At 36.8% G+C, this 14957-nt stretch overlaps 2 protein-coding genes across 3 annotated transcripts; both read left to right on the forward strand.

The window, feature by feature from the left end:
• The first annotated feature begins 780 nt into the window (after window positions 1-780).
• On the forward strand, window positions 781-2972 carry LOC106453653. Of its 2 annotated transcripts, XM_048737031.1 has the most exons (4): window positions 788-1359; window positions 1423-2054; window positions 2129-2319; window positions 2396-2972. In XM_048737031.1, the coding sequence occupies exons 1-4, from the start codon at window positions 885-887 to the stop codon at window positions 2787-2789; spliced, it is 1692 nt and encodes a 563-aa protein (XP_048592988.1). In that variant the 5' UTR covers window positions 788-884; the 3' UTR covers window positions 2790-2972. The 2 variants fall into 2 exon arrangements, with proteins under 2 accessions (XP_048592986.1, XP_048592988.1); XM_048737029.1 differs by having other exon boundaries at window positions 781-2054.
• Window positions 2973-13623: 10651 nt separating this feature from the next.
• On the forward strand, window positions 13624-14388 carry LOC125577161. Its single transcript, XM_048738125.1, has one exon. The coding sequence runs from the start codon at window positions 13624-13626 to the stop codon at window positions 14386-14388; it is 765 nt and encodes a 254-aa protein (XP_048594082.1).
• Window positions 14389-14957: the final 569 nt, after the last annotated feature.

A 14957-nucleotide genomic window follows, 5' to 3' on the forward strand; every position in this document is an offset into this window, starting at 1 on the left:
ATTGTAGTCACACATGACCCAACTTTTGAATTTGGATGTTAATTCAACAAAAAAGAAAGAAACATTCATATAAGGGACTGTAGTACATTCAAGGCTAGCATGAGCTTGTGGCCTTAATTAGAGTCGTCAACAGCAGCAACGAAAACTAAAATTTTTTAATGAAGGTTGATCGTATTGGGACTGTAAGTACAACTGAAGATTTTAACCAGAAATACTACGAAAATCAAAGTGGATCCCAAACCGGCCCTGGGAGAAAGTAGGGTGAAACACCAGCTTTCAGCTTTTTTTAAATAAATAAAATATTAGTTTTTTTTAAAATAAAGTTCTCATTAGTTCAACATGTATTGTAAATTAAATTTCCATTCATGGATTCGATCTTATGTTATACACCTTTTTATTTATTTTTAAAAATTATTTCAGCCCAATTTTTTTAAAAGCTTCTGGCCCAAATCTTTTCTACAAGTTTCAGGGCGGGTCTAATTGGGTAAAAATGTAAAATTCCAAAAAGAGCGAGGGGGTGGAAGAAATGTAACGAAATTTTGTTGGGACAAATTAAAAAAACAGCAAAAATACACGAAACCAAACCAAGTGTATTATTTTATTCCGATTAACGGTTTAGTAAGCGCCACGTGTTACCGCATAGGTCGGCCACACGCACACCAAAAAAAGAGGTCGGCCACAGAGAAGTACTTCCCTTCCTAAACACGTAAAAAATTACAACTTTACCACTCAAACCACGTGAAAGCAGAACCAATCGTTTCCATCAAAAAAAAAAACAAGTGAACTTCAAAAAAGAGTTCGAGTGTTGTTTATAAACCTTCTTCTTCTCCTTCTTCTACTACTTTCCTAAACACCCGCTAATTTCGAAACCTCCAAAACAAAAAATGGCTTCGCGTCTTGGAGTCTCCCTACGCGCCGCCTTGACCGCACCTCACGCCCCTCACTTCGACGACGGAACACGCCGTCACTCCTCGTCAATTTTCACGGCGCCGTTCCCGAACCGGAGGAATCGAACCGGATCGAGGACGCTTAGGGTTTCGAATGACGGGCCCGAATCGTACCTCGACATGTGGAAAAACGCCGTCGATCGCGAGAAGAAGGAGAAGGCCTTCGAGAAGATAGCCGAGAATGTAGCTTCCGACGGCGAGGACGGAGATTTAAACAAGAAGAGCGACGAGTTCCAGAAGATCCTGGAAGTCTCCGTCGAGGAGAGGGATCGGATTCAGCGGATGCAGGTGGTGGATCGCGCCGCCGCGGCTATCTCCGCCGCGAAAGCGATTCTCGCCTCTAACAATTCAGGCGACGGCAATGATGGGTTTCAAGACGAGGAGAAGAGCGGCAATGATGCTAAGTCCAAAGGTACCTTTCTTCACTATCACTTGATTGTTATATGTGGTGAGATTAATGTTATTGAGTTGTCAGGGATGTGGAGCAGAACAGTGTATGTTCCTCGGTCTGAAACTTCTGGTTCCGAGACACCAGGACCTGACTTTTGGTCTTGGACACCTCCTGAGATGAGTTCCAATGCGAGTATGGACTTGCAACCTAAGCCTTCTGAGTTTCCGACCTTGTCAAATCCTGTACTGGAGAAAGAACCTTCATCGGATTCTCTTTCCATACCTTACGAGAGTATGCTCTCCACCGAAAGACATAGCTTTGTTGTCCCTCCTTTTGAGTCTTTGATCGAGGTTAAAAAAGAGACCGAGACAGAGACAAAGTCCATATCGTCGGAACATGACCTTGATGCCGTATCTTCAGCGAATGCGGAAGAAGCGGCTCGTGTTCTTGATGGTTTGGATGATTCTTCGTCGTCTGGAGTTAGCCAAGAGGGGTTGAAGTGGTGGAAGCAGACGGGTGTTGAGAAAAGGCCTGATGGTGTGGTTTGCAGGTGGACTATGATACGTGGTGTGACTGCTGATGGTGTTGTTGAGTGGCAGGACAAGTACTGGGAGGCTTCTGATGACTTTGGGTTTAAGGAGCTTGGCTCTGAGAAATCAGGACGTGATGCTGCTGGAAACGTGTGGCGTGAGTTCTGGAGAGAGGCGATGATGCAGGTCAGTGAAACTGAGCTATACTTGCACGTAGTGTAGATTGTTTTGGAGATTTTATTTTGAATTGTCAATTACAGGAGAACGGTGTTGTGCATATGGAGAAAACTGCAGACAAATGGGGAAAGAGTGGACAAGGAGATGAATGGCAAGAGAAGTGGTTTGAGCATTACGATGCTACCGGCAAATCAGAAAAATGGGCTCACAAATGGTGCAGCCTTGACCGTAACACACCACTTGATGTTGGCCACGCTCATGTCTGGCATGAGAGGTACGATATTCTCAAACTCCTGAACACAAGAAGTCAATAGTTTCTAAATCTGTCTTGATTGGTTTTGAAACATCAGGTGGGGAGAGAAGTATGACGGGCAAGGCGGAAGCACAAAGTACACAGACAAGTGGGCGGAGAGGTGGGTAGGGGATGGTTGGGACAAGTGGGGAGACAAATGGGACGAGAACTTTAACCCGAGCGCTCAAGGAGTGAAGCAAGGTGAGACTTGGTGGGAAGGGAAGCACGGTGACCGCTGGAACCGGAGCTGGGGTGAAGGACATAACGGTTCGGGTTGGGTACACAAATACGGGAAAAGCAGTAGTGGAGAACACTGGGACACACATGAGCAACAAGAGACTTGGTATGAGAGGTTCCCTCACTTTGGTTTCTTCCACTGTTTTGACAACTCTGTTCAGCTCCGAGCTGTTCGGAAGCCTTCTGATTTAGAAAATGATGGAGAAAAGCAATAATTTAAATAAATAGCATTTGGTACATTGAGAACTACTTGCTCTCTGATGATTTATTCGTTGCCTTGTGTTTAATAGGTGTTTCTTAAGTTTATGTGTGGTGAGGTAGTGTCATATAATGTTGTCAAAAAATGTAGTGTTATATACATAAATTATTGATTAACTCGTCTCTTTTCTTGGTTAAAATCTTTCTCTTAAAATTCTTTAAAGGTACGTAGTGTTAAAATCTTTGTTTATTTACTGTATTTTTCTGTTTGAGGTTTTTTCTTCTGTCATATTTTCCCTTTCTATTCATTGATTAACTTGTCTCTTTTCTTGGTTAAAATCTTTCTTTTAAAATTCGTTAAATGTATGTAGTGTTAAAATCTTTGTTTATCTACTGTATTTTTCTGTTTGAGGTTTTTTCTTCTGTCATATTTTCCCTTTCTATTCATTGATTAACTTGTCTCTTTTATTGGTAAAAATCTTTCTTTTAAAATTCGTTAAAGGTATGTAGTGTTAAAATCTTTGTTTATCTACTGTATTTTTCTGTTTGAGGTTTTTTCTTCCCTCATATTTTCCCTTTCTATTCATTGATTAACTTGTCTCTTTTCTTGGTTAAAATCTTTCTTTTTTTTTTTTTGGTAGGAGGCACGAGGCACGAGACATGAGTCTCCTACTTTTTATTCAAAAACTAGAAACCAAATTACAAGCAAATTTGACGAGGTCTGGACACCTCATGACAATCCTCCAACAAAACAGAAACAACATTTTCTGGAACAACCTCAAATAAATGAAAACCAAAAGGTAAAGAAAACGCATAGTTAGCTAATTCATCTGCTAGATGATTGGCCTCTCTATATATGTGAGAAATTTTGACTGACCAGTCTCTTGATATGAAGCCATAGCACAGACGTACTAGGAATGACAGAGGATTCGAATCTTGGATCCCTGTCTTGAGAAAGCCCACAACGCTTTCAGAGTCAACCTCCACTTCCACTTTACGAAATCCACGATCCCAAGCGATACACAGTCCATAGTATACTCCCCACAATTCCGCCAAAGTAGCTGAACAAATGCCAATGTTAAGCGCAAAACCTCCCTGCCACATCCCGCTCTCATCTCTCACAACCCCACCAGCCGTAGCAAAACCAGAATGCCCTCTAGACGCTCCATCGGTATTCAGTTTAACCCAACCATTAACGGGTCTCAACCATGATATATGTTTCTCCACACGTTCTCGGGCTACCACGTGCTTTCTAAGCTTCACATTAGCACTTATCACTTCCTGAGCTTTATCTTTCAGGAATTGAACTCTATCTCGACATTTTCCTTCCTCACCAAAGACGTAACCACATCTCCATTTCCAGCACCACCAAACTGTTAGAGCAAAAAGCGTAGGCCATAAGTCTCTCTGTTCCGACGTCTTCCTCCCTAGATTCTCAAACATCCATTCCATAAGAGTTTGGTTAAAGAATCTTGGTTGTTTAGATGGTGGGACCGTTCGCGTCCATAACCCCGAAGCTGCAGGACAATCGCGAAGAACGTGAAGAATAGTTTCCTCGCCGCCTTTGCACAATGGACACACACTATTCTCAGTCATGTGTCTACGTTTGCGTTCCATATTTGTCATGATACGCTACCAGCCATAAGAAGACTCGGACCCGTTCTGGAGCAATAACACGCCATATCTGACTATAAAACTCCTCCATATTCGGTCTCAGCTCAGCATCTCTAGTCAAAGAGGCATAAGCAGACGTCACCGTAAAAGATCCATCTTTGCTTCCACCCCACGACATTCTGTCTTTTGCTCCAGTGACCTCATCCACTACTACGGAGGCCAGTCGTAGACGATTTTCAATTGACATATATGGTTCAATCCTTTGAAGTGACCAACCATTACCACTCTGCCAAAGATCACGAACCCTTAGTTCCAATATCTCTTCAGGGACATCAGCCACACTCAACTCAGCCAATGATTCATTTAGCAGCCAATTGTCCTTCCAAAAACGGACCTGGCGACCGTCTCCAATAACCCAAGATAGCGATGGCACTACAACCTCCCGGAGACTCAGCACCACACTCCTCCAGGTCGGGGACCAAGTTCCCTTAACTATCAACCATGATGGATCTTCTACCTCGCCTACTTTGAATTTATGCCGCAGTATCTTAACCCATAAGCCCTCCTGCGTATTCAGTAACCTCCAGCCCAACTTTGCTAACAGAGCAATATTCATTTCTTTCGCTAACCGTATTCCAAGTCCCCCTTCAGTCTTTGGTTTACAGATTTTCTCCCAAGAAACGAGATGCTGTTTTCTGTTGCCCTCACTACTTCCCCAGATAAAGGATCTTGCAATCTTGTCTAACCGATCCAAAGTAGCTATCGGGAGGGCGATCGTACTCATAGTATGTATAGGGATAGATGAAAGAACAGACTTAGTAAGCGTTATTCTCCCCGCAAAGCTCAAGAATCTCCTCTTCCATCCAGCAAGTTTGGAAGAAACCTTTTCAATTACTCCCCCAAAAGTCTCCTTATTAATCCTCTTCTGCAAGATAGGCATTCCCAAGTACTTGCCCAACTCTTTAGTTCCCTTTATACCGCTCTCACTGCTTATCAAGTTTGCTAAATCCCGATGCACGTTCTCAGAGAAAAAGATCAGGGACTTCTCAAAACTAACTTTCTGTCCATAGGCTCCACAAAACCTCTCAAGAACTTTGCGAATCACCTTAATCTGCGATACTGAGGCTTCTGCAAACAGGATGAGATCATCCGCAAAACAGACATGTGATAGTGTTGCCCCCCCCCCCCTCGAGAGCTTAATCGGTTTCCACTCTTTATTGGCAACTGCAAACTCAATTTGATGACACAATCTCTCCATACAAAGAACAAATAAGTATGGTGACAGTGGATCGCCCTGTCGAAGTCCACGTTGAGGTGTGAATGCTTTTGTCTTCTCTCCATTCCACAGTAAACTCATTCCCGGGTTCATAACACATTGCATAATCCATCGAATCCAAATCTCAGGTAGCTTCGCTGCCCTGAGAGTATCTTCTAAAAAGTCCCATCTGATTCGATCATATGCTTTCTCAAGGTCTAGCTTAAGGAGCATCCAGCCTCTGCGTCGCTTCTTCCTTCTCATTGAGTGAACAGCTTCCTGGACCACCACAATGTTATCAGTGCTAAGTCTGCATGGGATGAAACTAGCTTGCGCTGGACCAATAAGGTTGGGCATAAGTTTCTTCAATCTCAGCACCATCGCTTTTGTTATTGTCTTTAACAGAACGTTACATAAACTGATAGGTCTGAATTGCATAATCCTCTCTGGCTTGAGCACTTTTGGTATTAGAACTAGCATTGCATCATTCATACCTGTGGCAAGGACTCCCGTCTCAAAGAACTCCAGCCCACATCTGGTTACCGACTCCCCTACTACCTCCCATGAATCTTGGTAAAAGATAGGTTGGAAACCATCTGGTCCTGGGGCCTTGAACTTCCCCATAGATCGAACCGACGTTTCAATCTCCTTTGCCAAGAACGGCTTCTCCAAAATCTCCTTCTCATCCCTTGTAAGTTCAGTGAAACCTTGCTGAGGAAGTTTCTCTGTTACCAAACTAATATCCTCTGTTGAGTAAAGTCGTTTATAATATGCCATTGCCAGCTTTTCCAACTCTTCCGACTGTTCTATCCAACGACCATCTTCATCTTTCAAAATTTCGATTCTATTCCTCTTTCTCCGCACAACTGTACTTGTATGATAGTAATTTGTATTCCTATCACCAAGTACTATCCATTTCTCCCGCGATTTTTGATACCAAAGAACCTCCTCCTGCTCAAGAACAACATCCAATTCTTTCTGAACTGCAGCTTCTCTTAATAACAAATCATCCATTGGATCCCTCTCCAATCTCTCCTGTACTTCCTTAAGATCTTCAAATAGTTTCTCCTTACGGTATCTCACATCTCCGAAGATCTCTTTATTCCATTTCTGAAGCTTCACTTTCAATGATACAAGAGCATCAGGCGTGCGTAAGTCTCCATTCCAAGATGCCAACAGTAACTCCTTAAAACCCTCGTGTTTAAGCCATGCCGCTTCAAATCTAAAGGGTCTCCTCCGCGGGTTACTTCGTCGCTCTGGCTCTAGTTGCACATAGAGAGGTCTATGATCTGATGCTAGAAACGGAAGATGGGTAACTACTGCTTCCTGCCATCTTACTCGTGTTTGAGCACTGCACAATACTCTATCTAAACGTTTCGCCACAAGATTCATAGTCTCTTTACCTCGTCTCCACGTAAATGTATCTCCTCTGAACCCCATATCTACCAGAGCTAGCTCATTTAACCACTCTCCAAAGGCTAGAGAATCCGGTGAAAGCCTATCATTTCCCCCAGATCTCTCATCCAACCTCAAAATAGTATTAAAATCTCCACCTATCAAAAGCGGTTCATCGATAGTTTCCACCACTCTCTTTTAAAATTCGTTAAAGGTATCTATTTTATTAAAACAGCAGCATGACCTATTGATAAAGGTTATGTCCAATTTATTTTATAATAACTTTTAATTAATTATCTAAATATATTATGTAACCACCTTCTAAATATAACTGTATCTAAATAATTTTAGTTTTGGACTAACTACTCATTATGTGGGGCCCAACATTATTTACGTTAATAGAACTTACAGTCCTTTAGTGATCAAATCTTATTGGCTAAGTTCGATTTTTAATTTCCAAAGATTTAAGTTTTTCTATTGCAGTTGTCCCAAAAAAACTTTTACTATTTATATACTTTTTGTCACCTTAAACTTAAAGCAATGATACCGAGACAAAAACATACAAAACTTTTATGACATTACTATCACTATATATGAAATCATATCATGTAAAATTTAATGAAAATATTTGATCTATTTATACTATTGAATTACTAAACAAAATTGTAATTATTTATTATTAAAAAAATTAATAACTGTTTAGTAATAAGTGTAAAATTAATGTGTAAAATGGTTATAATACAAGCGCGTAATTATGCAACATCACAAATTCAATACAATTATCAAAACCAATTACTATTAATTAAAAAAAAATTTATACAAATATGATATAAAAAAAAACAAATTAACGTAGACAGTTTATCTGGATCCAAAGACTCAAACCGGAACCGACTCAAAAATACAGGTCCGGGTCCATGCTAAAATGTCTATTGGTTCTTTTTTAGACTTGCGGGTCTCTGTTCGGGTCTGAGTCTTACCCGAGATCCGATCGTGTACCCAAAAAATCCGAAAATTATTGTATATCTATTCTATTAAATTAGGAACATGACCTATTGATATATGTTTAGTCCAACTATCATTTTTCACATGATCTACTTAAAAAATATATATTTTATAACTGCATGAAAATTAAACAATTATATATTATGTAACAATTATTCAAACGAAAATATAGCAACAATTATCAGTGATCATCCTTATTGCTGCAGCAAAAGTTTTCCTCTTAATAGTATGTTTCCAAATTTTGGCCCTTTTTATTATATTTTTGTACCTAAGATATAAAAACTCTTTTAAACTAATTCAGAAATGGCATTTTTAGTTCAAAAAAAAAAACAATTATTCCTTCCTTTTGGGTTTATACCTTCTTTTTTGTCATTTCTTTTGGGTTTATTCCAAAATTAAGTTTACTCTTTTCGACAGTATTTCACCAAATTTTTATCTTTTTGTGTTATTAAATAATCTCAATCTGTTTCTTTTTAGAATTTTAACTTTTTATTTAATTAATATAACACGTTATTTTCTATAATTATGTACACAGTTACATTATTGACATATATTTCTATAATGATATATTAATTATTCTTCATAATATTGGTTAAGAAGTATAAAATGTAGTTATTATATTATAGATACTGTTGGGGTCTAAAACAGTTACGACAAATTTAACATCCAAAACATCCGAGGAAGAAAGTGAGAATTTATCCGAAGAGTACTTCTCGCAAAATAGACTCTTTCTTACGAAAAAGCTTTACGGAAGAAAGAATCGAGATGCCCGACGAAGGCTCGAAACAGGTCGCTGCGTAGCGACCGAGCTCGAGCCAAAGCTCGGTCGCTACGTAGCGACCGAGCGATCGTCCCGCTCGGTCGCTACGTAGCGACCGAGCTCAGCCAAGCTCGGTCGCTACGTAGCGACCGAGCGCTCGTCCCGCTCGGTCGCTACGTAGCGACCGAGTTCAGCCAAGCACGGTCGCTACGTAGCGACCGAGCGATCGTCCCGCTCGGTCGCTACGTAGCGATCGTCCCGCTCGGTCGCTACATAGCGACCGAGCTCAAGCCAAAGCTCGGTCGCTACGTAGCGACCGGGCTTGAGCCAAAGTTCGGTCGCTGTGTAGCGATTGAACCTTTTCGAACATCGATACGACACCAGTCCATGCATTCTCATCAAACCTTCGAATGCTATCTCCCGAAGACCGTAGCAAGCTCAGTCCATGTTTCCCGCTATTCTAATTCATCGATCAAACTTCGTGGATTAGAAACCGCGGAAAACTCGTAGTAAACGTGTCGAGTCGGAAGACGGCCCAAAGGGACCTAAAACACGATTCGAAGCCCATCCTACGATTTTCCTAACCAGAAGCCCGTAAACCACATCATGGTTCACGCTTGGCCCACGAGGAAGGATAAATGTCAAGTTTCCGCGGATAAATATGGAAGTTTTGAAGATAATTGTGAAGAACGGGAAAAATGGAAAATCTCCATTTTATGCTATGACGGCTTAAGGGCAGAAGAGTAAAAGCGTAAACCGACCTTGGAGCTAGTATTTAAGGAGTCCTAGGCGAGGAGCAGAAGGAGGACTTTTTTCAGAGCAAACTTAGCACTTAGAGCAATTTAGGCAATTTTCCGTTTTTGTTATTTCGAGCTGCGACTCAATTAGGTTTAGCCGTCTTAGGGTTGCTAGAACTAGGAATCTCACCGACAGCTCTCGAGCCCAGGCTTATACCTTGTTGTAACGCTCATACGCAGATTCGGAATAAGATCTACTTTGCTCTCTTTTCGATTTCTTATTTTTATCGTTGTTATTCTCGTGTTCTGATTGCTTGACGTGTGGTAATTAACAGATATCCGGGTCCTCTGGGAAACTAGGGTTTTCTTAGTTTCCTTATTTAAACGGAAATCGACAGTGTGAATTTCGATTCCCACAGATACTTTATATTTGTTAAGAAATACAAAATAAAACACTTATAGTAACACTTATAGTAGTTTCACTTTTTCTTTAAAAAAAACACTTATAATATATGATTACAAGAAAAACACATATATAAAAATTAAATTTCTCAAAAAAATTAAATCAAAAGAAAATTTAAGTAGATCAAGTAAAAATAATAGTTGGACTAAACATATATCAATAGGTTATGTTTCTAATTTAATAGAATAGATTTTTTTTTTTGACGTCAATTTAATAGAATAGATAAATCACAAATATGATTACATAAAAATATAAGTATAAAATTATTCAAAAAAAAATTAAAACAAAAAATATATCCGCCCTTTGAAGGGCGGGTCAAAATCTAGTGTAGTGTTAAAATCATTGTTTATCTACTGTATTTTTCTGTTTGAGGTTTTTTCTTCTGTCATATTTTCCCTTTCTATTCATTTTATGCAACTGGGAACGTGTGATTTAGATAGTCGATCCAGAGGCTGATGAGCCAGCAGTTTTGAAGAGATATTTCGGCTTTTTCATAAGAAAATTAACTAACAAAGAAAATGTAGCATACAATGTTGATCTATGTAAAGAAAGGGCCAAAAGAAAAAAACTTTAGTTTCTATTGGAATATACAGTTTTCGAAAAAAATGTATTGTATGATTTTGCTTTTTCTGCACTTTTGATTCTTTTAGTTAGACATAAAATCCGGAACCCAAAATATGTACCGGACTCGAACCGAAAGTCTGACCCATTATTTGATCTGAAATGTAAAATTACATGTACGGGCTTTGTAGGATTGCACGAAACATATCCGAATCCAGTGTGTTATTGACCGAACCCAAAGAAGTAATCTAAAAATTCCAAAATTAATAGCCAATAAAAATATTTAATATATATATATATATATATATATATATATATATATTAGTATTTCAAGTAATTGATTCGATGTTTATGTTGATATGATATATAAAACAAATACTAAAATTTAGATAAATACCTTAAGAGCTATTGGTGTATAAAATCCATAATAATTGGGTAATTTGCAAGGATGGAACTTTAATGAGAACTTCGTTAATTTGCTCGGAGAAATAACAAGTCTACTATTTTGTAAGATAACGCATATTGTTTGAAAACAAATACAAACGATGTTTGTTTTCAAAATTGATTTATCATTTTATTGTTATTTTACCTATCTGATGTGTGTTGGATTATTTTCTATTCAATTTAAGTTTTTTTTTATGTTTTATTTTTAAATTTTATTTTTACTTTGGATATATCTGAACCTAACCGGTATAACCCTAACGATATATGGTTACTTTGTTGATTTTAGGATGCAATAAAAATTTGAATTGAATCCGAAGTGTTAGCATCCAAACCCGACTCATACTAATAAAATATTAGAATGGAACCTAATAGTGTAAACCCGAATATCTGAAATATCCGTCTGAATCTGAATGGATAACCAAACGTCTAGACCTAGTTTTAATTATAAACATGATCAAACAATATAGTTAATTTAAATGTTCAGTTGTGTAACCTAACGCCAAGTACTCTCTTAATACTAACTAGATTTCCACCCGCACAACCGTGCGGATATATATTTTCACATATATATATAGATATTTATTTTACATAATTATTATATATTTTTAATGTTATTCACATACTTAAATGTTTGTATAATTATGCCAAATATAATAATTTTATAGTTTTCATGCTGTAAATTAAAATCAACACATATATATGTTGCTTATTATATATTTGTCCTATTGAATTTGCGTTTGATTACTAAACTAATTTTTTAATCCATGAAACAACATATATGAAAACAATTTTGTATCTAATTTATTATAATCATGATCCTTAATTCAAATCGCTAGATTTTTTTAGTAATTTTTAATGTTTATTAATTTTATATAATAAATTACTGTACATTAAAAAGTTTAAGATAAGATAGATTTTTATACATGTATTATATAGCTTACTAATATTAACCCGTTCTACCAACATATTATATTTTTAGCGTAAATAGTTTTTATTTATGAAAATAAAAAATGTTAACTTATCAATTTAAAATAATTTTATCATATTTTGTTCAATATAACGTTTTTATTTTAAAATCATAGATATTATTATAAAAGTAATAAAATATGATATAATTTTATTCTTTTAGTAACATTTCATCACTAATTACAAAATTAGTTGAAAATATTTATATTCAATTTATGACAATTAAGATCTTATTATAATCTTTTTCAAGAGATTTGTTAGAGTTTTAAATTTTTTTTAAAAAATTAAAAGATTTATATATATTATGATTAAAGTAGTTAAAAATATTATATATATTAGCATTAGTGATATACATTTAATAGAAAATTTAAATGATAGTCCAAATAAAAATATCACTCATACAATAATTATGATTTTTATTTTATTAGAAAACAAATTTGAAAAAATGAAAATAGAAATAAATATTTATTTCTAACAAAATATTTAAAAATTATTAGTAAATGTATTTTTGTAATTAATTAATTTCATTTTATTTAAATTTTCGTTTATAAACCAAAACTATATTCAATTTTAATTTCTAATTATATATTATGATAATTTAAATTAAAACTAACTATTTTTTGAAAGTAAATTTAAAAGATTCTAAAAAGATTTTAAAAAAGATTTTGTTAGAACATTTTAAATATATTCATTTGTATTTCAAATAAAAAGATAAAGATATTAAAAGATATAATAATAAACTTATGTAAAATATGATATTTTTTAGGAATGGTCCAAACTAAAAAAATCTCACATGAAAAGAAGTCATGACTTCTGTTTTAATATATTAGATAGGAGACGAACGCCTGACTAAGACCTATTTCTATGAATTCTCACTTCAATCTCTATATATTTTATTCTTTTAAAAGTTATTAGCAATAATAAAATATGTGATTCAAGAAAGATTTTTTGGTTACAACTAAAGAATTAACGATAATTTTATACCAAAATTTCAGGGCGTTTAATTTTACAATTTTATTAGGTTAATGGACGTAATTTTACAACAACAAATTAATATAAGGCAAGTAAAACTATGAATCATAATATAATGTAGGTAAATTTGGTTATCGTATGCTCTTCTTAGTCAGGCTCTCACACCTCATGATTACGAACCTTTGATAGAAAAAATTCGAGGTCGCATGCTCTGCTGGTCGAACAAGGCTCTATCTTTTGCAGGACAACTTCAGCTGATACAATCTGTCATATCTAGCACAGCACAGTTAATTTCTGGAGCTCGGCATTCATCTTACCAGCCAAATGTCTCGACACGATAGATAGCATGTGTAGTGCATTCCTCTGGTCAGGCTCACCTACGCAAACTCACAAGGCTAAAGTCAGTTGGGTGGAAGTGTGTTATCCGAAAGAAGAGGGAGGGCTTGGAGTTAGAAAGCTCCGAGACTCATCCAAAGCGTTTGCACTGAAGCTCATATAGCGATTATTCACACAACCTGATTCTCTCTGGGTGAGTTGGGTGCGGCACTATCTCCTAAAATATCACTCTTTTTGGAACGTCAGAGATGACTCTAATTTAGAGTCTCTAAAGGCTCTTGGATTTGGAGGAAATTATTAAAACTGAGGGATATCGCTTATCACTACCTCAAGGTGGACATAAGGGATGGAAGAAGCTGTCATTTCTGGCTTGATAGATATCACTGGAGCTGCAGGAACTATTTATCTTGGAGTTCAAAGGCACGCCATGGTCAGTGACGCGGTAACAACGGCTGGATGGAAAATACGGGGTGGGAGAAGCAGACATTTTCAAGAGCTTCACAATGTCATTATTGCAACAAACGTTCCTCAGACGGAGAGAGGCAGAGATGTAGTGCTATGGAGGCACGGAGATGATGATTTCAGGGATACTTTTTCATCTTCTAATACGTGGGATCAGCTTAGAACAAAGCGCACTAAAGTCGACTGGTACAGAGTGGTGTGGTTTCCACAAGGAGTGCCGCGCTACTATTTCATCACCTGGCTAGCTATAAAAAATAGGCTATCTACTGGTGATCGCATGAGGCAATGGGGGATGCTCCAAGGTTGTGAGCTATGTGGAGAAAGGGATGAGACAAGAGATCATTTGTTTTTTGCATGCCCATATTCATACACTATTTGGGAAGTAACAGCACGTAAATTGATGGGCTCTGGTGTCAATCTGGATTGGCAGTGGACAATACAGCGTTTGGAGACAATAGGTACAAAAGGGGTTGATTCATACATTGCTCGACTCCTATTTCAGACACTCATCTATCACATATGGCGAGAGAGGAACGCCAGGCGCCACCAGCAACCTCGAAACTCCATAGAACAGATGCGCAGGCTCATAGACAAGGCTATGAGAAACAGGATATATTCCCTTAAATATCGGCCACAGCACAAGCTATGAGGAATGTTAACAAGATGGTTTGAAATCACACTTTGATTTTGGTCTTTTATAGCTTTAGCAAATAGATAACCTGTTAGAAGGCTCCTCATTGTAAATAACAATTCTTTTTTATTAGATCAATAAATTTGAAATTTCATCCAAAAAAAAAATTGGTTATCGTAGATTTTGTTTTTCAAATCAATAGAATTGACCACTGAAAAATATTAAAAGACATCTAATACAATTTTAATATTTTAGATGATAAAAATAAAAGGAAAAATTGCTAAAACAAAACAAAAATTTAGGATGGTTGTCCCTTTGGTATAAAACCTATTTTGTCTCCTTTTTACCCTTTCCACCTGAAATTTAATGAAATAAATAGTTTTATGAATCAAAACAATTATTTAAAATATAGACAATTAATAAAACATCGATATACACAAACACCTTTTTTCTGAAAAACTTGATAAATAAAATTTTTAAATTACGTTCTACTAATAGTAGATTTCGTCTTCTATGGAAAATATGTTATTAGAAAACGAATTCCAGAATAAACAAGTCCATCTACTTTTTTTGAGAACGAACAAACT

The sequence above is a fragment of the Brassica napus genome, chromosome A1 (genome assembly GCF_020379485.1).
Source record: "Brassica napus cultivar Da-Ae chromosome A1, Da-Ae, whole genome shotgun sequence".
Lineage (NCBI taxonomy): Eukaryota > Viridiplantae > Streptophyta > Magnoliopsida > Brassicales > Brassicaceae > Brassica > Brassica napus.